General features: G+C 39.3%; 1 protein-coding gene across 1 annotated transcript in view; it reads left to right on the top strand.

Annotated features, from left to right (window-relative positions):
* Positions 1-26751, top strand: part of trpc5a (transient receptor potential cation channel, subfamily C, member 5a) — a 130594-nt gene that overhangs the window by 50037 nt on the left and 53806 nt on the right. The window contains exons 2-8 of the mRNA XM_072376181.1: positions 4283-4324; positions 5093-5195; positions 6092-6342; positions 12629-12745; positions 12838-12900; positions 13660-13797; positions 14523-14729. Coding sequence (XP_072232282.1) covers positions 4292-4324; positions 5093-5195; positions 6092-6342; positions 12629-12745; positions 12838-12900; positions 13660-13797; positions 14523-14729 — 912 coding nt within the window. The 5' untranslated portion in view covers positions 4283-4291. The remainder of the gene's footprint in view (positions 1-4282; positions 4325-5092; positions 5196-6091; positions 6343-12628; positions 12746-12837; positions 12901-13659; positions 13798-14522; positions 14730-26751) is intronic.

Below are 26751 nucleotides of genomic sequence, written 5' to 3'. Positions count from 1 at the left end.
AGTCTCTTCTAGTCCACTTCATCCCCTGGTGGCTGAAGGTCACCCTCGCTGCGGAATAATTTGCTACAAATGAATTAAAATGGGAAGCTGCATGTCACTACACAAAGGCCAGTTACATACAAGACGTCGAGGTCACAGAGTTTCCTTCTGTTTCTCTGTGTTTGGATGATAGAGCTGAATCACTTCCATTGTTGTAGAAACAAATTTGTATGTGTGAATGATTTCAAACGGGTCCTTTTCCGTTTTCACTATGACTGCTGATGTGGAATTTACTCTAAATAACCTCGAGTAGCATTTACCTTTCAAAAAACTGTCTTTTCCAGTCAGAAAGTCAGTCATTTTCTGTGCACTTGACAATGCTGGTAACTGGAGGCAGTAATTTGTCTGTCAGCTGTTGATAAAGGGTGGCTGACTGCAGACACATTCCCTTTTTTGTTTTTACAAACTCAATACTCAGTCAAAGTGTTGCTCTCTAATGAATAGATCTTAGGTCATTCTGGAGATTTCTGAGGCACTGTGGTCAGATTTTGGATTCAGTGCTTGTGTCTCTCTGGCAGTGATTTGTCACTCCTCTTCAAAGAAACAAGCTGTGCTTGAACTTGACAGGATGATAAGCAAGAAGTGTGTTGAGTGGAAGTGTGTTTTTTTTTTTTTTTTGGGTGTGCTTGTGGCCTCTGTGGATGCTTAAATTAGATTTTCTTCTCTTTTCAGCTTCATTAAAACTCTGATCTGTGAGACAACAAGCAACAATGACACAACTCTGTGATATATTTATCTCGGATCATTCCACAAGGTTTTTATACACAACCTACGATAAAAAGCAAAAATGATGCAGACACATAAATCACTTGAGATGACTCTCTACCATTGCTTTTTTAAAGACATTTGACTAGTGTGCCTCTGAGAAATCTCTACATCCAAACAGTGAGTAATTCTTGATGTTCATTCCCTAATATTTGGCTTTGAAGCTAATGCGAGACTTTGAAAGTGTTGTTGGTGTTTCGACTGATCTGCTGCAACATTAAAAGTGCAGATCAACATTGATTATCTTGTCTCATCGCAACGCTCTGCTGGGAAGACTTTGGTCCTGGCTCTCATTGTGGATACTACTGGGATACATATCGCCTATAAAGTATTGTTCCTGACCAAGCACATGCCATTAGAAACGCAATACTCTTTCATAGCAGCAGCTCCCTTTGGCAGGAAGATTTGCCTGACACAACACAAAACATGCTCAGAACCACTGAGGAAAACAGGACATTTACCTGGCTTCACACTTCCCAGATCCCAGTTTAGTCAAACACCTTACAGGCCCCTTTCCCTCCAAAGTAGTTCCAGTGCTGACCTGATCGTGAACCAGTTTTGTCGGCTTTAACTGATAAAAGCACAGACTTCGGGTCAAGAAAACTAGTGCTACCCAAGTACCAATTCTTTGCTGGTACTGAGCAAAGAACCGCTCACATCAGGGGCTGGGGGCAGGATTCTATAGACCAACTAAAGTGCTGTAACCACCAGAGAGTGTTCAATCTAGACACTTTATTGTGTCTAGATTGAACACTGAACTTCTGCACTGCTCTGTGATGGCAATTTCTTTAACAAAAACTCTTGAGTATTAGGTAATAGGTCCCATTTGAAGAATATGTATAATTGCCTTTTGCAATGCTGTTCATACATACTGCTTCATAAATACTAGTAGATGGTAAAGAACACAGGTTGCTGTATATGACAGCTTTTTTAAACGGCTGATATTAAGACATCAGTTTGCAGGGAAAATGAGGCAAACGCAGTGACGTGAGGATGAACTGTCTCCCTGCAATGGCCCACAGAATTTCAGATTATGTGAGAGGGATATTAAATATACTGTACCCATGTGTCTTTGACAGTTCCTCTGCAGCTCTTGTATACATGTTCTGATATGTGGCATTTCGTTTTTGCACACCTCAGATAATAACTGTGAAAGTACACCTTCACTGGACCCAGGCATTGTATCACTGTATGATTGCGTGAACACCAGACATTCGTGGTGTTTCCTTCGTTTTCGGTCACTGCTGCAGTATTATTACTGTTCACATCCCCTCCTAAATGCTTCAGTCTGTCTCGCATTCTTGCAAACTTACGAATTTAAGTGACAGAGCCTCAAAGAATACCTCTCCGCTCCGTCAGCATTTTCTTCCCTCACTGCTGCATCACTGAACCATTTACAGCCTTGTTGAAATGCAGATCTGTATCGCAGCTGCAGTAATAGATTCAATTCTAACTGTCAGATTGAGTCCTAACCCATATCTGGGACATTAGCATTTCTGTCATCATCTGTAAGATTTTGTTCATGATGATTCCGCAGTCTGGCACAGACTGGAACACTCATTCAGACCATTAGATTCAGGAACTGGGATTAAATTATCTCACTTTCCCATTTTTGTAACGGTTGAATTTTGGAAATGTTAATTTTGTCCTGACTTAATATAATTAGCTGTCTGTGGTAGAAATTGTGAAAAAAATAAGTTTGGATGATTTATGTGTGCATTATTTTCTTTTTCTTCTTCTGTTTTAGAATATTTTTTGCTGTTGAATCAGCCTTTCAATTCGTGGAATAATTAATTTGTTGAATAGTCAATTGCTTTTTTATATTGGATTGATTGTTGTAATGAGTTGTTTTGCCAACCGTTGATATCTAACATAATATCCTTTTTGCTTTTCAGTTATTTAGATTTTCTGCTTTTTTTAAGCTGTGTTATTTTTTTAAATGTTTTTTAACAGAAGATTAGAGTGGTATTGGTGTCATATGGAATAACTGTGAAACCTAATCTGTGTTCAGTGACTTGTTCATGGTAGTTCACTTTTAGTCCAGCTGCTGGAAACAGCTGCCCAGATTGATCTGTTATCCACAGATACTGACATCTAATCAAATCTATCAGAGTATTTATTACCCTTGCTGAAATGTCACTCATGCACTCAATAACTTATAGCAGCTGCATCTGCTCTCTACTGTCAGACTCTGAATTTAAAATAGTTTATGTCTGGTTAAACTTTGCATATTTTTGCAACCTGTTCTTTAATTTACCTCCTCGGGTGTTTTTGCTGGTGGGAGAACAGCTGGAAAAGAGCACCTGTGCAGACTGCAGCTTGCCCATGGCCTCCATGTTCAGTGTGTGTGACTAATGATATTCAGATGTGAAACGGGCTCCATTTTCATAGATTTTATTACAGTCTCATCCCCGGCTAACGGCACATATCAAGTCATTTCTTTATTCTGCTAAGGAGCACACTAGCAGTCGCAGTCAGAGACAAGCTGTTCTTTCTTTACCCCAATACTCAAAACAGCAGCTTCAGTAATTAGCTGTTTCTTCCTCAGAGACACATGCAGATTCCCATCTTAGTATTTCTTTTTCCGATGTGCTTATTTTGACAGCTTTCTGCCGATGGAAAATTAATGCCACGCTGCGTTGGAAAATGTAAAACCTTCTCAGTGCATCTTCTGTCCTCAAAGCCTTCTCACAAAATAAACAAATGTGGGTCTATTACGGTGCGGAAGCCAATATGATAAAGACTTACACAAATAAACACAAGCCTTCACAAATGTGCAAACAAGCAGAGCTAAGCATTCTCTCGGAGGCCGCTCTTTGAGGATTACACATATTAGCAAGGCTAGAAATACAATAATGTGGGAGGCTAATCTGTGGTCTGTATACTGTGTTTTGTTCTGAATGAATGTGGAGTCACTAATCGCCGCAGCTTCAGCTGTCGACCCATCCCCCCTGTTGCCCAGTCAAGTCAGCTTAAGGTTGGAGGCAAAATACGCCCACAAATCTTCAAATGTCTGCTACAAACAGGGAAGGTGTTTCTTTTCAGTCAAACTTATATTATTTGGTCCTCAATGTCTAAAAATTGCTATTTTAAGGTTTCTTTGCAGGGATAAACACCACCCTGGAAACCTGGATTGATTTGCAGTGCCAAACTAATAACACAATGTTGTAATATTAAGTAAAAAAATAACTGCTGTAAATTTTTTGTGAGAACGTGCTTGTAAACGTGCTCATTGTATTGGCCAAAAAACAACAACATAAAAGTAAAAATGTCAGTGTTTGAAAGTCTTGAAACTGATTTATTAAGTGTGCACCAAGTTAAACACCTTTTAGTCTTGTATGGTGGGTTCAGTGTCTGTTCGGAGCCTGACCATCGAGCTTGCGCCTGCATCTTTTACCATCTGTCCTGCTACCTCTGAGCTCGATGCTCCCCTTCTCCTGGATTGCCTTGTTGTACTGACTCTCTTCTCTGTTTCCAGACTGACAGGATGAATCCCATGACACAGCTGTACTACAAGAAGGTGAGTCAAAGACACGCTAGTTAGCATTAATTAATTCTGTACTGATAATTAGCCACAAACCAAGCCTTGAGCAACAACAACTTCAAAGATGAAAATCAAGTTTATTTAATTTTTTTTTTTTGGAAGGGTGGGGCTCAAATAACAAAAGTTGTGTCTTATTCCAGATATTGCCTTTCCTAGCTCTACCTGACTTTATCTAATTCCTCCTCTGCTGTCAACTTCACTGTTCACCAAATCAAAATCATCTTGACAGCAATAGTCTGACCTGTGTAACCTGTGGCTCTAATGGGGTGACTCTGGTTTGATATCTTGACATATAAAGTTAGTGTGTACCACTGAATGAAAGACACTTTGTCTAATTATAGCAACAGACAGTTCATTAGTCCTATAATCCTGATTAAGGTCAAAACACGGAGGGAGAGGAAGGAAATTTCAGCCTAACAAGTGTGAAATATGATTTAGAGTAAGTCCTGTGACCTCGATTACGCTCTGATTTTCATCCCTGCACCTCATCTGCTTTTGCGAATGTTGTTTGAAGTAACAGATTTGAATTCAACAAGATTGGCCACTCTCTGGATAAAATGTTGGTTTCAATATGCACCGTTTTGTGGTTGATTTAATGCCGGCTAGTTGCACAACCACAGAACTCCTTCCTCCTAGCAAGAAGATTGCCGTAACGTAGCCTTCGACACTTAGAATCAGAGTTGGTTTAGTGCCGTGCACCTTGAATCACGCAGTCGTTGTTGTTGTTTGTGTTTGCGGTTTTAGGCGACGTATTCGCCGTACCGAGACCGCATCCCGCTTCAGATCGTTCGTGCCGAGGTGGAGCTGTCTGCTGAGGAGCGGGCCTACCTCACCGCTGTAGAGAAAGGTAAACACACGCTCACACACAACCTTACTCAACCATCTGTGTATTCTAACTCCTGGAGCCATTTCTTCCCCCTTCACACCTGCATTCTACACATCCAGTCACCTGTTTAAACGGTGCTGATGGCTGCACAGCTGGTCAGTCAGACTGTACAGCAGCCAGCAGCAGTTCACAGGTGTCTCTGGAACATGTGCATCAACAGACTGTCGACTCGTCCAAATGTCCTTCAAGCTTCACTCGACACCTCTGTCGGCACAACAAAATATAGACATAATATAATTTCTTATTCTATGAGTTCTCTCTCTATTCTATGAGCTCCTCTGGTGGGATGAGCAGCATTTTTATGTCTGAAAGGTGCTATATACTGCAAGTTACCTTTACTTATTCACTCACAATAAGATTTCTTCTCTTTTAGTATACTATATATATATTTCTTGTGTATATGAGAAGTTTTTTACCTGTTCGTCTTGCGTGATAAAGCAAAACTTTTTTTCTTTTCTCTTTCATACCAGAGTAAACTTGGTCATTTAGGGTTTAGGGAATCATTTGCGATACTGAACCATTCTTCGATGCACATATAAATTACACATATTTTTAGATGCAAAGCTTCCAATATTAGCTCCTTTAAGTTAAAGTAGCCCACTAATTATTGTCTGTTCACTATATTATTGGAAGAAAGCACTGGTTTATAATTCAGCATTCTTCACCATACCGATTTACCAGTTTTGTTTCACTTAATTGTCTTTTTCCCCTTTATATCTGTTATTTTAATGCTCTTTATTTGTAACATTGTTTGAATGTTGATAAAAAATAAGTTTGCCATAACTTGAAGACTTCATGGTGGAACGTCTCAGCTGCTTCCACCATCAACTCCTCCATCCTCTCCTCTTTTTCCCCAGGTGACTATGCAGGAGTCAAACATGCCCTCCGTGAGGCGGAGGTCTACTACAACATGGACGTGAACTGTCTGGACCCGCTGGGCCGCAGCGCGCTCCTCATCGCCATCGAAAACGAGAACTTGGAGATCATGGAGCTCCTGCTCGACCACGGCATCCACACGGGCGACGCCTTGCTGTACGCCATCAGGAAGGAGGTGGTGGGCGCAGTGGAGCTGCTGCTGTCGCACAGGAGACCCAGCGGCGAGAAGCAGGTGCGTACCAAACGGAGGGAGAGCTTCAGGTTAATCTGTTGCATCCAGGCACATTCATGCAGTCGTATATTTGCATTTACTCATCTGTGAGTGTGCCCACGTGTGTGTTTTTCCAATTTTAATGGGTTTTTGTGTGCGTGATAATGAGCTGTACATCCATTCATTGTAATGTTCCATGGCACATTCTGCTGAGGGGAGGAAAATTGAACAGCTCACTTAACAGACAAACTGTGAAATAGGATTTAGAGGCAGACAGTATGTTTGTCTGCCTGCTGCATTTCTTTGTATGTTTTGTTTGTGGGAGAACATGCAAGGAAAAGACCGAGTTGTGCTGTTTAGCCAAAGTGTAGGTGTTAAGGGTATCAAAGGGGAGACATTCAGAGACAAGAAATGAATGAGAGATGACGAAGTAGCAATGAATTTACTCCGAAAAGAAAATATGGGAGAGGAGGGACGAGAAGAGGAGGATAAGAACCAAGGATATTTTCTTTTAAAGAGAAGGGAGTTCCTTTTGTGCATAGATTTTTGGACCATCTGAGGCTGTGAGATTCCATATCACCATGGTAACCAAACCTTTGCCAAAGCAGAGGATTGTGGGAAGATTTTGGTTTCCTCTCAGCTGGACATGGATGAGAACATATTTGTACTCAGTGTTTCTGTTTCTCACATTTTCTCTTTTTTCTTTATTTTTGTCCTCTTGTCATTTAGTCTGTTTGACATTTTTATCCCTTCAGTTGGTTTTAGGGATATTTCTTTTGTGTTTATACTGATCTGAGCCAGGTAAGCTTGACTCTCTATCCAATACTTGCATTCTGTGTACAGCACACACTAGCAAATGGCAAAATAGTTGCACAAAAGTTATGAAAACATCTTAGGAAAAATACCTATGTAGGGTTTCACATTAACAGAAAATACCTTCTCATAAAGCTCATGAATACATGTGTAAAGCGCTGCATCAATTTTCAATTATTTGTAATAAGTTGTTGTTTTCTTTTACTATCTTTATTACAGTTTAGCAGTACAGGAGTTAAACAGGGACGTCAAAAATGAAAAATAAAACCTCGGAATAATCTTATTATACCCAACTTGTTTGGTAATGACAGTGAACACAGCATGTCTGGGCTGCTGTGTCTCCCATTGATACCAGTGTGCTGGTTTCCTAACAGTTAACGCAGCCATCGTTACTGACATGGCTGCAGTCGGTGATCCCTATAATGATCCATCAAGGGCCTGATATTTAAGATTGTATCTTGACATACCTAGATAGTTTATTTACCACATATAAATTATAAACAGCCGAGCCGACCACTTTGGAAAAGCTTTGCTGTTCTGTTGTTGCTCAGGGATAAATATGCTGCATTTCAGCGAATTAGCAAAGGTGCAGCTGAGTCAGTAAAATCTAATTACTAAAGCATTAAGAGTACCACTCCTGTTATTGATATTTTTGTGAACACTTTTGAAGTTTTTCAAAGGGAAAAGAAAAACTTTATTCCACATAGAGATGACTGGATTAAAAAAATGTAATGAAAATAACAGGTCAAAACTGAACTCGTCATTGGAAATGTCTTTGCTTTGAAATAGCTCCTCAGTTTTATTTTTATGACCATTTCTAAGGCTTTTTTGAATATCTTCTCAGTCAACATTTACCCCTTATCATTGCGTGAAAAGAATAAAAAGTATTTTTGGAGCACGTGTGCCTGCACTTTTTTGCCCTTTTGGGGCAGTTTATTGAATTATACACACTTATTTAAAACAGCTCTTGTGTGTTTGCATGTAATACAAATTTAAAGACCTGGAGGTGTGTTTTTTATTGGCCAACGGGAAGAGTTAATAGTTTTTTGTTCTTTTTTTCTCGTGCAAAACAGAGCTGTCAAACTTTCTGCCGTCCATTTCAATCTGGTTTCACCACTGTGTTTTATCACCTCCCCCTCTTTTTTTCCCCATGTCCTCTTCACTCACTGCTCTTCTAGTCTCCTCACTTTTCATTGCCACCTTACTTGAAATGGAAGGAATCGACTAACAACTCCAGAGGGAAAGGATGGAATCAAGGAAGGATGATTAAATCCAAATGTATTCTCACCTCGAACAGAGATATGCCGAGATTACTGACAAATAGATGAGAAAATTAGCACCAGATGAGGAGTGGAGGAAACCAGAAGAAGACAGAAATGAGGGACATTAGGGTTGTATGAGGAAGGCAGAGAGATTTGCAGATGAGGGAAGGTTTTGAAAGCTCCTTCTTTCACTTTCCTTTGATGTCTGAATAGTGTAGGAAAAGAATACATGTGGATGTGTGGAACTGGAGTGAAAAGAAATGATGTCATTTTTATCTGTGTGTGAGCTTATACTCCTATCATTGTGTCTGTGGATGTATGTGTTTACAGTCAGAATACACAACTGAATTACCTTTTTTTTTTCCTGCAATAATACTGAAAGTAGTAAAGACCTACCCAAATTACTTGATTTTTTTTCTTTAAAACTTCAAGAGGCTGAGCTGCAGTTGTATTATATCATTTTATCTGGCATGTTATATTAAAAAAAACGCAAACTAGGCTCAGACTACAGAAACCATGAGTGCCTTTTGCACAATGTAGATGTCCAGTTTGATTATTAGCTTGAAATCCTCAAGAAAGGACCTTCGTACCCTCTTCTCAGTGTTTCCCCTGGTAACTGCCATGGTAACAGAGAAGCATCAGCTTATAGAGGCCAGCTGTAGCAAGATTCATATAAGACCAAACAAAAAAATTTGGTGGGCAACCTTTGATATCGTCTCACATTTTTTCAGCATTTATTGTAAATTTGCTACATTTTTGTGATGCGGACATTTATCAAGAAGAGAAATCAGCCCCTTTTTTTGACTCGCAGCCCCATAAGCAGTCATGATGCTTTTTCGATGTGTTGTTAGTTTTAGGGAGGGAGATGGAGGCCATGGTGTCCACTTTTTAATGCATGTAGAATGAAAACGTATGTAGAATTTTCATCATTTTGTTTTTGCCTGGGCTGGTTTACATCCATCTGTGTGTTCGGTGTGTTCTGCGTCTGTCTCTTTAATCACTGTGTGATGCCCACCTCTGGCAGCTGTTCTCACACTCCTTCTCACAGCAGGAAAAAAGGGGAGCAGTGGAAAAAAGGTTTTGGCAGGAGAGGGCAAGGAAGGAGAAGAAGTAACAGAAGAGCAGGGAGAGGTATGAGCAAGGTGAGCAGAGGGAAAAGGAAAGATGGCAGGAGGCGAGATGAAGAGAAAGTTGTGGGGAAAAAACAGCAGGGAAGAAAGAGAGATGAAAAGATGTGAGGGAGTGACAAGGAGAAGATGTGGAGGAATAAGGGGAGACATAGAGGTAGAAAAAGGAGGAAGTGAGGTGAGGTCTTGGAACAGACACAGACAATTCACTAAGAAAGGAGAGGTCAGATGAGGATAAACCCTCTTCTTTATTCTCCCTCTGAGAGATGAGAGAGAGTCCACATGTGTTCAATTCCCTCCTCCATCTTTAGCTCTGTTTCTCTTTCTCTTGTTCTGCAAATTACATGCAGTATGTTTGTGTGTGGGTTTATGTGTGTGAGATACATGTGCATCATCATTTTTTAGTTTTGCAACACTTTGTGGTACCCTATCTAACAGTTATATCCATTATATAAACAATAATTGGTTTAAAACACACACACATATATATATATATATGTATATTTTAAAAGCCATTCGTGTTTCTTATAGATTATAGCATAGACTTTTTAGACCATCCTATTAAGCCCAAGCAATTTTTGCAGCAACATCTTGAGGACACAAGAGAACACATTGCTATTCTCCATGGATGCTGACCAGGGAGAGCACTACAGAATGAACCTGGCCATGGTCATGATATTTATAATATTTTGGACTCGAGACCTGAATCTTATCCAGAATCAGTGGCGCAAGCAGAAAACCAGAGAAGTGGCAATGACGAGGAGAGCAGTGGAGACATTCAGAAAGCTTGTTCGCATTAATAACAGCTTGTCATTTAGATTTCTGATGGAGAGCTTTGCTGTCTTTTCTCAAGTTTATCTAATTTCCAGTCAGGCGTGGATATGAATCATTTTGGGTTCTGCTGTTTGAGCTTGCTGTATAAATACATAGTCCGTGACTTTATAGTAAAACAGTAATATAACTGTATTAAAGGGCGGAGAACAAAATTATCATCAGAAAAGTTGTACTTAATGTTGTATTTATTAAATATTAAACAGCTAAGAAATGCTAACCGGAATTTTACTGCTGTATTGTGCGTGAAAGTGTTTGGGACGTTGGCAGGTAGGGAAAAAAACAGGCCTTCACATATAAGTCTTTAAAGCTGCACATTATTGTTGACTTGGGTTACTTGCGTCTGCCAGCTCTTCATGGTGTTTTGACTGTCCCTGTTATTAATTTAATAGAGGATGTGATCTCTGCCACCAAAGTATTCTTCTAGGCGCCATTACCTGGTTTGCAGTCTGGTTGTTATTGTTGATGTGAGGTTGCCAGGCAACCAGCAAAACTTCCACACAATAAATGCTCAGGACCAATAGTGTGTGGCACAATAACACAATGATATGAGCGCTTGTGAAGCCATAACCTGTCCTTTTTCTTTTTTGTAAAGAAAGAATAAAGCCAGTGTCACATCTCGTGAGCTTGGTGCTGTACGAGCAACATGTTTGCCCTTTGTTTTCAGTCTTTTTTGCTTTGATAAGATAGCTGTGTGTTGATTGTAGCTTTATATTTAGCATTCAAACCTATGAAAGAATGAGTCCCTATTTTAAAAGGGACATATAATGGAAAAATCACATTTTTTCTCTGCTTAAAACCATGTCTAAAGTCATTTTAAATTTCCCCCACTGGGGGATGAATAAAGTATTTTTCTATTTCTATTTCTATTACCAACTCAGAAAAAACACCACCCTGGCATTTAGGTGTCAGATGCATCCTGACAATTCTTTCAGTTTGAGCAGAGGATGTTGGTTTTCCTTGATTTGTTTGTGGGTGCATATTAAACATGTAAGGTTGCAATTGTTGCTTAGCGTATTCTGAATTAGTGCAGAATCTCCAAACGATACGCTGTGTTTTGCATATATATGACCAAGGAAGAGTTTGAAGCTTGAAGGTCAGGCTCAACAATTTTAGTTCCGACATAGCAAGAATGCAGACCTCAGTTTTCAGTAATAATTGGGACTTCCAGGATCCAGTTCGTTGTTCCTCTTTCTGTTGAGAAACCGTTAACTTTCACGTTAGACTGATCACCATGCTCAGATAAACAGAAACAGCAGGTCGCGCTAGTCTTCTTGTGGCTGAAGAATAAAGGACACCTAATTTTTTTTCCCATTTTAGTGTTTTTTGTTTTATTATGGTTTTTTTTATTGAAACACTACAGTCATTTCTTTATGAAATTAAATTGACTGAGAACTAGAATTAAGTTGTACTGATAACTTTTAAATAGGGTCATTAGTAGGCTTTTAGTAGATCTTTTAATCACTGACTGTATGAAAAGATGGGTGCAGCCACCAAGCCTTGGCTGCTTGGCACTGGTTCCAAAACATTAGCCTCCTATTGAATAAGAAATGATTTCTTCTCTCAAATACAAAGCCAGTACATTTTCTCAGCCTGTCATTGTGGTATAATTTGTTAAATTCTATCTTTTTAATTAAATTTCATGACTGAATAGCTGTTAGGCCTCAAAGAAAAAAAATAAAAATAAATAATGGACACAGCCAATTTCAAGTAGAACCTCCAGCTCCACTTGTCTCGTTCCAAAGCAGATAGTTAAATCCTGAACTGGAGAATTCAGAGTGGCAGTTTACAAACCAATGGATGACCTCACGGTAGCTATGTCCACTCCTTACAATTTTGTTTGTAACAGGTCACCAGTAAAAAAATTTTTTTGAATCTATATATATGTTCATTGATACCTCAGTTTTCTTTGGTTTTCACTTTAAGAATAAATCCACTTCCACTCCCTGTTTCTCTGAAACAACAGCAGGTTTCAGTGTTTTTCATCAAGGGGGGCTTTATGTGGGTTTTTGAGAGAATGTGCAGAAAAGCTCTTTTATTGGCTACATCACATTTATTTAATAAGTTTTAATCCAATTAAAATGAGTTGACCAATTTGTCTTTCCCTTTGAGTTGTTCATCATGGGTACGATAGCGTCACATGTGGAGCTGAATTGAGGCTTTTTTTTTTGTTTAACTCTCAGTTTACAATTGAGGTTTCACCAAAATCTCAAACTGACATGGGATTCTTAAATAATAGCACATCAAATAGTTTTGCACTTTGTTTCACCTCAGGTTCCCTCACTGATGATGGACAGCCAGTTTTCAGAGTTCACACCAGATATAACTCCCATCATGCTCGCTGCTCACACCAACAACTATGAGATCATCAAGCTGCTCGTCCAGAGAAAGGTAATGACACCACTGCACAGATTACGTGGGATTTTTTTTACAGGATTACATGTTAGCTGGGATTTATTGTTTCATCTTGTCTCTCTGCATAGGTCACCATCCCAAGACCACACCAGATTCGATGTGATTGTGTTGAGTGTGTTTCCAGCTCAGAGGCAAGTGATTATTTATCCAGCAGTTAATGGTTTGAATAACTTTTATGGGTTTTAATTAGCAGGAAATAGATTATTAATAGACATTATCCTATAAATACATTCACACTTAGTGAATGTTTCAAAAAGTTTCTATCCTCTATCCTTTTTTCATTGTTAAGCACAGAACTTATTCAGTTGTCTCATATTTACATACTTACATAAAAGTAAAGGAAATTCATAGATATTTAAAAGATACAAGAATATTTTGCACTGATGCAAGTTATACTTCTTACAATCAAGGTTTGGAGTATATGTAACCAGGTGAGTTGTAAATGGTTGTGGTTTTCATTGGAATGATTGGAATGCTGCACGCAATGCTGTAACTGTCTGACAAAAATGTTTGAAGAACATTTCGCTATAAAGATCCAACTGTGAATTCAGTTGCACCCTGTGGTACGGTTGGAGAACTTATGTTGTTAATTGTTACAGCACAAAGATTCAGTAAATCATGAGGTGACACTGGACCCAAAATTATGAAAATTATGTGTATTTTAGCGTTAGTCATTTGGAAGTGTCAATATTCTGGCAAATAATAAAGTATTCCACTGTCTACAAGAGTCTCAAATCGAGGAATAAAAGACTTTTATAAATTATTTCCAAGACTGACTGATGTGCTGGAAAGTTATCCAGAACACATAAGGAATGACAGCTCATGGTAAAAGATGGAAATGGATGCTCTTAAAGAGTCATTTTGTTTATTCCCTGCGCCTCCCTCTGCAGGTCGACAGCCTTCGACATTCACGGTCTCGTCTCAATATCTACAAGGCGCTGGCCTCGCCCTCCCTCATCGCATTGTCCAGTGAAGACCCCATCCTCACTGCCTTCAGACTGGGCTGGGAACTCAAAGAACTCAGCAAGGTATGGATATGAGTGAGCGTTTGCCACAAGCACAGAATGCCTCTTGCGTAGAAGGTTTTCTCCGCACCATTGTGGAAACTGGGCTCTAAAATCTGGCAAATATTTTAGCCAGAGGCCATAATAACCCTATGAGGCCATGATTGGCCTCATAGGCTTACATTTGCCAGATTTTATTTCATCCATATAAATGAGACTCTTACTTTATGCATTGCAATAAAAAGCTGGTCTACCTTAGCACCAACTATCCAAGCACCTACCTTAAATCTGCTCGGGTGTTGTTGCACCCTGAACTCGACAGGCTCTTAAAACCTCTGTGGGAGCAGCAGCAACCAAAATCATCTATATGGTTCTCTTTCGCCTCAAACATTTTGTTAACCTTTTTTACACGATTGGGTTTAGCCCTCTTTTCACTTTCTTTTTTTCTTCTTTTGACACAAGTAACATCACTGCACTGACAAAAGGCTCTGTAATCCCTCGAGTCATCCTTGCAGGCAAAGTTTTCGTGTAAATAACAAGAGCAGACATGTATCTCTTCTAATGCAGAGTCTCTATATTTTAGGCTTCAGAAGTATTTATGTCAAATGAGACCTATAGCAACACAATACAATACATCGTAGATGCAGATTGTATCAGACCACAAAAGGCAAACTTATGGCTGGCTATAGACTCACGATGAATAAGTTTTTTTACGACTCACACAGCTCACAATGTGTCCCTCCATTCAGGTGGAGAATGAGTTTCGTCAAGAATATGAGGAGCTGTCTCAGCAGTGCAAACGATTTGCCAAAGACCTTCTGGATCAGGCCAGGAGTTCAAGAGAGCTCGAGACTATCTTGAACCACAGAGACAACGACCAGAGCGAGGAACTGGACCTCAGACAGTGCCATGACCTGGCCAAGCTCAAACTCGCCATCAAATACCACCAAAAAGAGGTAGGGATAGGCACATCAGCAGTGTACTTTGGGAGGATTCTTCTTCTTTTTTTTTTTTTTTTTTAAATCTATGAAGCCCCACTCATTTACTGCCAAAAGAAGCATCCAGTTGAAACTCTTTGTTTTTTTCTTTTGTCTGAAGAGTTTGCATTCTGTTTTTCTGACAGCTGCAGTGTTGAGTTTGGGTCAGACAATAGTGTTAAAAACTGTGGGCAGCGTGTGTGCTTGTGTAATGTTGCTTAAGAATGTGAACCTTCACCATCAGACCATAGCTTGTCAGCTCATAGCTTTGCATAATTGCTATATTTAAACACATATTAAGCAGGATGGCCGTAGAGTTTTATTAATAGGTAGGCCCGTTTAGAGCTTGTAAACTGAGATGATGGGCTGCAGCAGTTGTTTCTCTAAGATCATTACTGATGTCTTTCCTCCTTGGCATTGTGTTAACACACACATTTGATGAGCAGACCCCGTCTGCTACTTACCCGCCTAATTTTCTATGAAAGCAGTAAAGGTGGACTTTCTGCATTTTGGCTTAATTTGTGTAGAATAGAAAATGTGTAATATGTCATGTGTTGTTGTCAGCCTGAGGTTGTATTTAATTGATTTAATCATCCTGATACCTAAAACCTTACAATTAAAATAGTGTCTGCTCCCTTTTTCGAATGGCCACACACTGGGCATCATGCTTGCAAAGTAATAAGTAATAAGTAATAAGTTTGCAGGTTAACATGCCAAATGTTACTTGCTATGTTTACATGCACTAAATTTCTATTCAATCTGAGTCCAATCATTTTGATTAGAGATTCAAACGTACATTTTTACATCAACACTAAATAAAGAGACCTCGTAGGTTGTTTGTTTATATAAAGTAAGGTGCTTAATCAGTATGAAACGCTGGCAAATGAAGCGCTTCCTGCTACTCGACTGGAAAAGACCAATCAAATTGTTTTTACTACTTTTTTCTTAACCCAACAGTGAGTATGCCTACAAACAAACAGACCGTGAATGTGAACCTTGACAGTTCTTCACACTCTGTGACCCTCCCAGCAGGGTTATGTCAAGTTCAACAATCCTCTGAGGTCTTCGACAAAAGTGTTTGCCAGATTCCGCTTGGCTTTGGCCATGTTTTAACCACTTTTGGAAATTCTTTGCATTACCTCACCTGCACACATGGCTCAATTATCGGAAGAAAGAACACACGTGTTCCAATCAGGAAGAAATAATCAGTATCAGTAAGTGTACATGTGGTTATTATCCTGTTATCCTGATTATCAAAAGGTTTAAACCACCACTCAGAATCCGATTAGGAAATTCGTACTGATTGAGCCAGATCAAATCAGGCTGATATTTGCATATTTAATTTTTATTCTGATTGAACTCTTTATCAGCTATAAATTGTTCCATTTTAAACACAAATTCTGATACACAGTAGACATTATTTATATATAAGTATAAGTATCTAAGTTTTGGTGCATTCATTCTATCAAAAATGGGAATCAAACCTGCAGTCTTTTCAGCATAATGGATATGAGAACCATCTGCCCTAGTTTCATCTTTTAAAACAGGCTGACACACACTCTTAGTATGTTTCATTGTGTCTTAGAAATGAAGTGACTCGGCTACTCCCCTCATGGGGCTTGTCAGAGCACTGCGAAAACATCTGAAGATGTACGCAGCACAATCAGAAAGTGTGTGAGAGAAACAGGAAGAGGGCTAGTGTGCAGCTGAGGGAATGGGGGAGGAAAGGGAGGATGGAAATAATTTGACCGAGTAAGATAATGAACTGGAACAAGTGTGAGGTGATCCAAAGTGAGCAAACATGAAAGACAGATTTAATGGGACAGAAAACGAAAAATAGTCAGCTAGATGGATCATAGGAGTGCATAAGTGAGAAAGAGATGGAGATTTGATGGGATAGAGTTGGAGAACAAAAACAGAGTTAGAAAAACCCCCAAGACGATTTCTGTCTCTCCCTTTCCATTCGCATGTCTGTTCCCTGCTGTGTTCAGCTCTCTGCAACAGAGGGTTCCTGCCAGACAGATGAAAGCCGGACTGAAAAGACAGAGCAAAGGGAGGAGACTAGGGATGATATGATGAAATTACTTATTTTTTTGCTCTCTTAAGTACAAGAGGTGACGAAGGTAAAGTTCTGATGTGAAAAGATAGACAGACTGAGCACCAGACAGAGTGGTTGGTAGAAGTTTTTGCTTCCTACGTGCTGAATAAGAAATATCTTTTTTTTTAAGTTTTTTTTTTTTAGATGTGTCATCGTAATTTCACACTAGACTTTTTTTTGTTTGGTTTTTGTATATTTTCCCTTAAAATACAGACCGTAACATTAAATAACATAAATAATCTGTGGAGAAACATGTTGATGTAGTCATGACAACAAGCTATACATCAACATCTTTATCTACTGTCAGTTTGTAGCTTAACGTGAAAACGCACAACTAATGCAGCAAAATAGTTAGCATGTTACATGTTAGCAGTAACTCTCACTACAAGAATACACTGTATTGAACTTTGTTTTCATATGCTGTGGTCACATGTTAACTTTGCATGTGTTTTCATACTCAGATTCTGAATGTTACAAGCAAACATGTTGGTTAACATGCTAGCTGTGGTCATGTTGCTATGGTAGCTGTGTGTTCTACTCTGCAACATTTGAAGGGATTTGCTGGCAGAAATGAAACATGTGTTTTCATTTGTGTAGTGTCGATTGAAAATAAGAATTATATTGTTAGTGTTGCTTAAGATTGAGCTTGTTATATCCATGAAGGATGCTCGCAGTTCACCATTTTGCACTGCCATGTTTCTACAGTTTCCCAGAGCATGTGTTCGGCGAGAGCAAACGCAGGTTCCCGAGAGGCTGTTTTTGTATTTTTAGCCGTGTTTTAAGGATGAGGAAGGGTGAATTGAAGAGCTGTGTGCAACATATGAAGAGCTGGGTGCAATGTGAACACAGTTTTTGTGGCGACATAATTTTTAGGACAAGTCACTGATTAGCTGAACTGCATGTGTGAAGGGGTTCTGCAGCAGTTTACAAAATAGTTTAGTTTCCCCTTCACCGGGGCTGGATAACAATCATTTGAGCTGAAACATTAAAAAAGATGCATCAAATTTCGGCATAACAGTATGATTAAGTGGCCTATTCCTATTCTACTTTAATCCATTAATCCTTTCAGTACTCAAAGCTGAAAGAAAACTACCGACCATGCCGTTATAAATTACATTTCAGTCGGAGGCATCAGTGTTGGTGTTTATTCACTCTCTAATGATAGCTATTTGCAAAGAACATTTTCGGAGAATGAAGTAGCAGAGGGGAACATTAACAACCACAGAGAGATATTTGAAAGGGATGCATGACAAGACATGAAGTCTTTTTCTGGGCCAAAAGATTTAAAAAGGTGAAATTTTGATTTAAAAAAAGACCGCTCTTTTAGAGTAGGTGTTAGAAGACTACAAGTATTTTTCAAATTCTGTGGGATTCTGAAGATTGCAGAAGCAACTCTCAGCTCTAAAATAAGAAATGTTTGGATATTGAGAGATTCAGTGGAAAAGCAGAAGCGAGTGTGACGAGAGAAAACAACCGAGAGGGTCGGAGGGAGGAAGAAAGAGCTGTCAGCAGTTAATAAGACACTCTGAAAGGGGGGAGAGGCAAGAGTAGAAGAGAGGGGGAGGTGGAGAAGCTTATGAAATAAATGTGAAATTATAAAGAGTAAGAAGGCTATTATTGAAAATGTTTTTGACAAATACAGTATGTGCCATTGAAGCTCATCTGTGCTAGAAACAGAAGTTGGGAGTTAAGTTACTTAATGTTCTATATCTTTGGAAATATTATATAATGTACTACTGACTTATGGTATTTTTTAATTAAAGACGTTATTTTAAAATTGCCCTAAGAAGTGTACGAGGAGCATTCATTTCACATGGTTCTTAATATCTTAGAAGAAGTAAACGTAATTAAAAGTAATGCTGACAGCATTATTTACAGAAAGGATATTTAATTTATTGTTGATACCTTATGTTAAGGAGACAAATGAGTTGTCAGAAAGCATTGTGGATGAATACCCAGAACCAAGTGCAATATATTCAGACGAAAGTAATTTTGTGGTCATTTCTCAAGAAAAAGTGTCAGTTGATGCAAAGAGATGTTAGTGATTCCTGCAGCAATGTCTAGGTGAAAGAATGGCATTGCCCTTCTGATATTACTGCTGCATCCTCATTAGGGCTCCAAGCTCATCTATTTTATCTGCCAGAGATCTCACATGTTCATTTTCTTTCTGTTTAGTTCTTGCTTTGCAACCTTAACATCTTTCACTCGTCTTATTCCAAGCATTACTTGGGCATAGAAAAGTTCAATCAGCTGCTTCCACATGCTAACAGCTTTCCCATTGCCATGGTTAAACATCATAAGACAAAAAAAGTACCAGCAGAAATCATTCTAGCAGCACACCATCCAAACCAGCGTGGGAAAATGTCTCATTAGGAAATCTCGAGAAGATGCAAAGAAACACTAAATCTGTCCATAGCTGTTGCAGCAGGCTGCCACTAGTGCAGCGCCATTGTATAAAAAAGATTTCATATTTTATGTTATATTAAAGAAAAATGGTAGAACTTCACTCAAGACTCAGTGGTCCACATTCACCAATATGTTGACAACTTTTTCTTAACTTAGAGAGGTTCTTAGGAAAGTCTGCATCCAATTCATAGAGTTGTCAAACTGGATAATGATTTGCACCCTTTTTCTTATGATGGTGTATTTTCACAAGTTGTTGATGCGTGCCAGTTGTGAACGTGTCCATTCTAATCCAACAGTGATGTTGAGGCAGCAGTAAATAAAACGGTGGAACGAGAGTGATGACAGTTGACTGTAATTTGTTTTGTTTTGTTTTAATGTAAAATCTACATTTTCAAGGCATCCAGAAAAGAGTTTGCAGGTTGGTTGGTAATTATTACATCCCCAAAGAATCTTTTCACAGTTGACTCTCTGCTGAACAGATGCCGCATTTGCCTCCTCAGACAGGCTCTGTGTGTATATGTATTTGCATGTACATGAGATCATACAGATGTCTGTTTGCATGCTTGTGTGTGTGTTTCTCTGTGTGTGCGCACATAGACATGTGGCAGTCCCAGGAGACAGCCGACGAACACTGTCGGTACACTTACATAAGCCTTTCACTTAGTACAACCTCTTTTTTTTTTCCTTCCCCTCTTCCCGTCACTTCCTTCACCTTACCGTTTCTCACACTTTATACCTTCTTCTTTTAATCTCATGTACTTTCAGTTACTTATCCCCCTCTCTAATTAGTCTCTTTTCTAATAGCTTTCTACAGCTACTCCTCAGTTTTGGCTCTTTCATTGTTTTTTACAGTGTGTTTGTCACTCTGAATAACCTCACAGCTCAGTGCTTTGTCGGCTATGGTGTATGTAAGTTCATGCTGTTTTACTGCTCGTGTTAGTGTGTACGTGGTGTATGATGGAGATCACAGTGTCACGGATTTAGTGCTACAGCTGTGTTACACCAATGACATCAGGCTTTTGGAACAAATCATATAATGCTGGGACTCTGTGTGTGTTTACGATGTGTATCCGAGTGTTTGTGCTGTTTTTGCACACACATTTATACCCATATAATATATAGTCATGGTCTGCATTTATTGTGCTTTAGTACTGGTCATTTTTACTTCTCAAATTTCACGATTTTCAGCTCTAAATGATGTATAGGTTTACCTTATCTTCAGGGGATCTCATCTTTTCAGTGTGTTGAACTCATTTCTTGTGCACATACTTGAAGTGATGAAGCAGGCTGGTGTGGTCGTTATCACTGTTGCTTCACAGCAAGATGGTTGCTGGTGCGAGGTATCAGCTGAGAAAGATTATACCTGCAATATAAACTTCATTCAATTTTAATGCCAGCTTTGCACTTACCAGTCCAGAAGAAATTGAGAAAGTTCTGCATCAGATTTCAGTCCTTTACTGCCTAATAGCTGTCTTCAACAAATAAAAGCAACACTAACATTTACTCTTGCTTTGGCTCATTTTCTGTCATTTTGGAACTTTGCTGCTGTACGCGGTTTCTTTGGTGGAGGGGGTGGCGGTGAAGGTAATGACTGCTCACCAGGAGATTCTGTTATTGTTGTAATTACTATGATTTTCATTATTACTCAACTGCTCTGGTTTTGTTGGTTAATTTTCTGCCAGTGCCAGTTACTGCTTCCTATTCTTCTGTTGGCTCCGGGACAGATCAGACACTACGGTTTCCCACATCCCATCTAGTGGCACAAAGTAATATTACAGGAAACTTTCCTTGTTGTATATCTCAGCTGCACGGTAGGTAAGCATTTTTATAGACCGTCATCGGTATTGCTTTCTCCAATGCTGTTAATAGCTATTGATTATTGATGATTTTGTCCTTTTGGATATTTATCATGTCTTACCTTCTGGCTTTGTTCCTGACCTGCTTGTTTGCCCTGCTCTTTCCTTCTTAGTTGGAATTTCCTTTAGTTATTTTAAATTCTGGTAAGAGATAATTTTCATTTCAAACCTGCCAGCCTCAAGGCTGTTGAGTTAGCATCTGTGTCCATAAGGGTTAAAACAGTTTTTGTGACAAACGTAGCGCATTCCCAATCTTCCTTCTCATGGTATTTGACCCTGTTTTCAATCCTTCATTAATAGCAACAAGTCAGCCTGTCAGAACAACCAAATGTGTTGATTCATACTCTTCAGTACAAGGTATTTTATGTCCTCGAGGCTGTTATTTTGTAAATGGTTTATACAGTGCTTTAGTTAAATACCCTAAATATCAAATATTAAAGCTAAAAGTCGACGCCAAATCTGTTGTGGAGGTCTATCAAGGCAAAATTGTGAAATTGCTTTGGGTTTCCAGACACTTTTGGGCCCGAGTTTGCCCACAGATGTATGCAACAGTCTGTGTATGTAAGCATTCTCCAGTGTGGTCAATGCAAATTATATTTTTGTTAAAGTTTCTATGTCTGTCTGCGATCGATACATGCTGCCTGATACTCTCACACAGAAACATGCCTCTTGACAGTCCAGCTCAGCAGTCCGTACACGTTTTTTTTTGTCATTTCTCCATTTACCTTTTCACCTTGTATCTCATCATCATCCTCCTGACAACTGTCCTATTTTTCTTCCTCCTACCCAGCCCCGTCACCTCTTACTCCTTCTCTGTCCTCTCCAGGTAGCAGTAGTCATGGTTATCGATCCAACTTTCAACCTTTCGTCTGATTAAATGAACAGAAATAGAGAAGAGAGGGAGGCAGAGAGGCGAGTTGAGTTTTGAAGTGATGAGTTGCGGAACGCTAAAGTTACTTTTGGTTTCAACTCAGTGGTTCCAGCTTAATGGGTAAATTGCCTTACCCATCATAGTGAGGGCCTTTAAACTCCAAATGCATTTTATGATTGGATGTTGACTCACAGGAAGTAAGGAAGTATGTCCAGCTGGCTGGCAGAGAGGTGTTAAAAAATAAAAAAAAAAGGCTGATATCCTTCACAACACCTCTGCTTTGGCTTCTGGGTAGCTCCTGGTAAATAAGAAAAAAGGTGTGAAGATGCAAAGCCAAGCAGGAGGGTTGAGTGAAGAGGAATGAAAAGCAAATGAGAGAAACATTGACAATAGCTGTCAGTGCTGGTGGGCAGCTGTGCTTCATTTTGTGTGAGGGGGGGGTTGGTTTTTTGGTTGTGGATTGTTTGGTGTGTTCAAAGAAATGTCTCTTTTAAGAAACAATTAGAAACTTATAATCGAGTCAGGTCAGGTCAGGTCTCAGTTTGGTTCATTCTTGTTGCATCTTATACATTAATATTAGTTTGGCTCTTGAAAAAGTTGTTCCATACTACATTTTGCCTGCAGAGTCTGTACAGACAGCCATTAAGGCAGTGTGCAAACCAGTTCAACACCTTTTAATAATTAAGGTTACAACTGAAATGAAAATTCTGTCTCCATGGATCATTAACATTCATTAGTGTCGAGACAAGTGAGCAGCGACAACATAAACGCATGCTTACACGCACAGCTGCATTAACTCTCAACCACATATATGCACCTAATTTACCTGTGAGTGTAACTTTGCTGTTGTGATTTTGATATTAAACACACAAACAAGCCTCGCTCAAACTGCCTCAGGGTGTGAATGTGTGTTAATCAGCTGTATTGAAACCTGCAGTGGGGGAGAAGGAGAAATTAGAGGCAGCAAGGGTTGGAGGTGAAAACAACTGACAGTGGGACATGATGGGAATGATTACATGGAAGGAAGATAATTGGAGAAAATAAAGAGTGTGAAAGAAAAGAAAAAGGAGATTTCTTTACTTTATTGTGTGGAGTAGAAATACTCCATTGCATCCATGTTGTTGTTTCTAGTTTATTGAGCCAGTACTGACTTAAAAAGCTGGAGCTGAAGTCTGATCAGCCAAACCCAAAGCTTGATGCTCATAACCTGAGTCTGGTCCAGCACTGGTTTGATCGAATCCTGGCCCAGTATTAGCCAGATAGCAGTTTAATCCAGGCTCAGTCTTGACATAAAGGGGCAGATTTACTCAACAGGGGGAAAAAAGCATGTGGTTGCAAATCATTTACCGCTCCAATGGGAGAATGCAGACCTGCTGGTGATGAGCAGATGTGTTGATGATCAGTCTGTCATCTACTGCACGGGGGCAGCTTGCTTCTTTTTACACCACAGGGCATATAAACATGACCCTGCTTATCTTTTCTGTTCAAGTATTTTAGATGTGCTCTTTGACACAAAAGACTCTTTCGCAAGTCCGTTTTGATGAATAATCTCTCCATAGAGATATCTCTAAACTGTTGTGTTTCAAGGAAATGAAGGCGTGTGAACATTAACTTTCCAGAGCATTGCAGCACTATATTCATCTGCACTCGAGGTCAGTGCAGGTGAAAATGGATGGAGGTAATGGTGTTGATTAAAACTGAAGAATTAAATGTAAGTGGAGATTCATACAAGTTAGTTCAGGCTTGAGCTGATCTCCCTCACACTCTACATGTCATCTGTCCTAAAACACTCTATCAAACATATCATTCTAATCTGGGCGGTCTTTTCCGGTTTAAAGACTATCTCACTGCTTGTCACATCCATGCTGCTGCTGCCCTCCTCTACACTGCTCGCCTGCCTGCCTTTTTCAGCCCCTCCACCGCCACAGCATCCACCTGTAGACTCTGGGGCAGAAATTCACACATACTCTCATGATATTTTGAAAAACCTTTTCTTGGGTGGGATGAGGGATAAAAACTTTATTAACTTCATTACTATTTTACTTAGATCTATGAACATTTTACGCATGATTTGTAAGATGTGAAAACAAAACATGTAGAACTACAGTTTCGGTTCAGCAAGGTTTACATGACTTTTTGTAGTTAGAGACTCCAGATCGACTTAAGTTTTCTTCAGTTGATTAAGAACATTATGGCCTTATAAATCTCTTCGTTGGGCACTCCCAAAAAGATTTACATGAGAGGAGAATCTCTTTCTTCCTGCCAGTGTTGGACAACACCTGTTTCTCATCAACACAGTAATTACAGCCATGTCAAGCAAAGAATGGGAGACTTTTTTTTTAAAACAAATAGCTGAGCAATCAGTACATTGCACATTATTAATATTCTACTTATTTTCAGTCATTTTTCTCTTGTTCCAAATACTATTAGAGGAATATTTATTGTTGCTGTTGCTGGACCAAAGTTTGGACTGTTCTACAAGAGAGTAGGAGATAAAGTGATGAAGCCAGAAGGAGAAGTGGCAAAGAGATGGATGGAACGGGAGCAAGTTGTTGCTGAATAGGGACAAATGAATCAAATTTACCTTCCCATGTTGTTTGGCACTGTAAAGTGTTGCTTGCGTGTGTGTGTGTTAATCCATCCTGCACTGCTGACACACAGAGAATAGCGGAAGCTTGGAAGCTTTCCAAAACAGCTCAATGGTATCCTCTTCTGCGTCTGTGTTGCAGCAGAGAAATAACAGAGGAAGAAAGAGGCTGAAGGAGGTACCGAGTTTCCTGTCAGTCCGAGTGTCAAAGTGTGTAAAACTCAAGACACAGCCTGTTTGAAAAAAATAAAACATCTGTAATAAGACGAATGAAGCTTTAAATGAATGAACACTAATTTCAGCTTATTAATCAACCAAATCCACCGTTAAAACTTAATGTCTTCTTGTCGATCTTATTAGTTATCCATCAACATGGTGAATGCAAGCCAACACATTTGAAGTTGAAAAAGAACTCCCTGTGAAGAAATAAGAATGGTGCGTCATTCTGACTTTACCTAATTTAGCTTCCACTCATTAGGGACATTTTCAGTGTTCACAGTCTGCAGTTTGAAGAAACACAACAGGACGTCATCATTAACAGATGATGAAACCTGTAGGAGAGCTTAAATAGAAGGTGAGGATTAAAGAGAGATGGATTGACTGCTGGTGGGGATTTGATGTGGCAGGTGGAGGAAAGAAACAGGTGAACCAGAGGTTAAAATGTAGAGTTGGAACAGAGGAATCGAATTGGAGGAAATTAGAGTTGGCAAGTTTGCAAGGGAGCTATGTACTTCAGGCTGGTGAAAAAAGATATTTGCTTCTCCCTAATTCTTCTTTTGGCATTTTGATAAATGACAGCAATCACGAATAGATTGGTAGGAGGAAAATTTAATAACAGAGTTGGAATAAATTAAGTTACTTTGAGGAGCAGCAGACTTGGAATGCGGGAAATAAGCAAATAAAGGATCGATAGACGTGGCGAATTCTTGAACTCTGACCTATTTTCATTTTAAATATTCTCCCTTCAAATGTTAGAATAAAGATTCAAATAGATTTGGGACAGCGGCTGGGGACAGTGGTGGCAGAGGGAGGAGTTGCAGGTGTCACGGTGGCCATTCTGGCTTTTGTGTAATTTGTACCATCCTCCGTTTTAACATTGCCTGACCTTGATTGCCTTTCTCTACTACAACTACACCATTAGTTCATGAATTAAAATTTTTAAGAGCTCTTTAAGCATTTTTAAGGGAGTTTTTCACTCAGACTGTCTCACATTATCTTTCTTTGTAATTTTGACTGATATGCAAGGCACCGCCAAAAGGGTAATACTGAGGTTTTATGAGATCACCTGAGACCTTCCAAATTAAATATGAATGTTTAGCCTTTTTTGTAATCTATTGGGGTAACTGTCGGCTCTACGAGAGTTAAGTCCTAAAATCTTATATTTATAAAGGGAGACCGTCTGTCTGTTTCTTTCTTTGTTGAGTCCATATTTCCCGTGTTGCCTTTCACTCATTCGTCCATCCACTGAGGATGAAAGGAAGATCATACTGACGTTATGGTTAATCTTCAGTTTGGTTTCTCTCATTTTCTCCTCTTCTTCTGGTTTTAGGCTATCACTCGTTTGGACCATTTAACTCCCATTTAATCTGTAAGAAAAGCCCTAAAACATTAATGTGTGCTTGGTGTGTGTGCCTCTGCGTCCTTGCTGTTGGTGCATGTGCTTGAATAATTTAAAAGTCTTTTTCTGTCCTTGGGTCTGTGATACCTGCAGTCTTGCTGAATAATATATTAACAGTAGTCTCAATAATAAATTGACTATTTGAGTAGTTGTTGTCTCACGGGGACCTTTTTTTGGTATAAACACTGGCCTTTTTGAGACAAGTAGTTTTGGACCACAGCCCAACCCAGTCCAAAATTAATTGAAGTCGATGCAAAGTCCTAATAAGGATATGTATGTGTGACTCTGTGTGTGTGTGTGTGTGGATAGGTTGTTTGCTGCAGCAGCTGAATAATAAATTAGCCTTCAATCAGTTTTATTGTCTGCATCCAAATGAATTGTTGCTTTAATTAATCTATCAACATTATTGAGGCTCATAAACTAAGTCCGTCTTCTTGAGTACATTTCTGATACATTCGCTGACTCCTCATCATTACCACCAGAGCCTCAAACTGCTCTTTGAATCAGTACAAAAATGTCCAACTCTCAAATGGGTCCTCATAGAAATACCAATGAGGACCCGTTT

This window comes from Leuresthes tenuis, unplaced genomic scaffold (genome assembly GCF_036924035.1).
Source record: "Leuresthes tenuis unplaced genomic scaffold, fLeuTen1.0.hap1 SCAF_22, whole genome shotgun sequence".
Taxonomy (NCBI): domain Eukaryota; kingdom Metazoa; phylum Chordata; class Actinopteri; order Atheriniformes; family Atherinopsidae; genus Leuresthes; species Leuresthes tenuis.
Note: the sequence above shows the minus strand (reverse complement) of the source record. Positions and strands in the feature narration are given on the sequence as shown.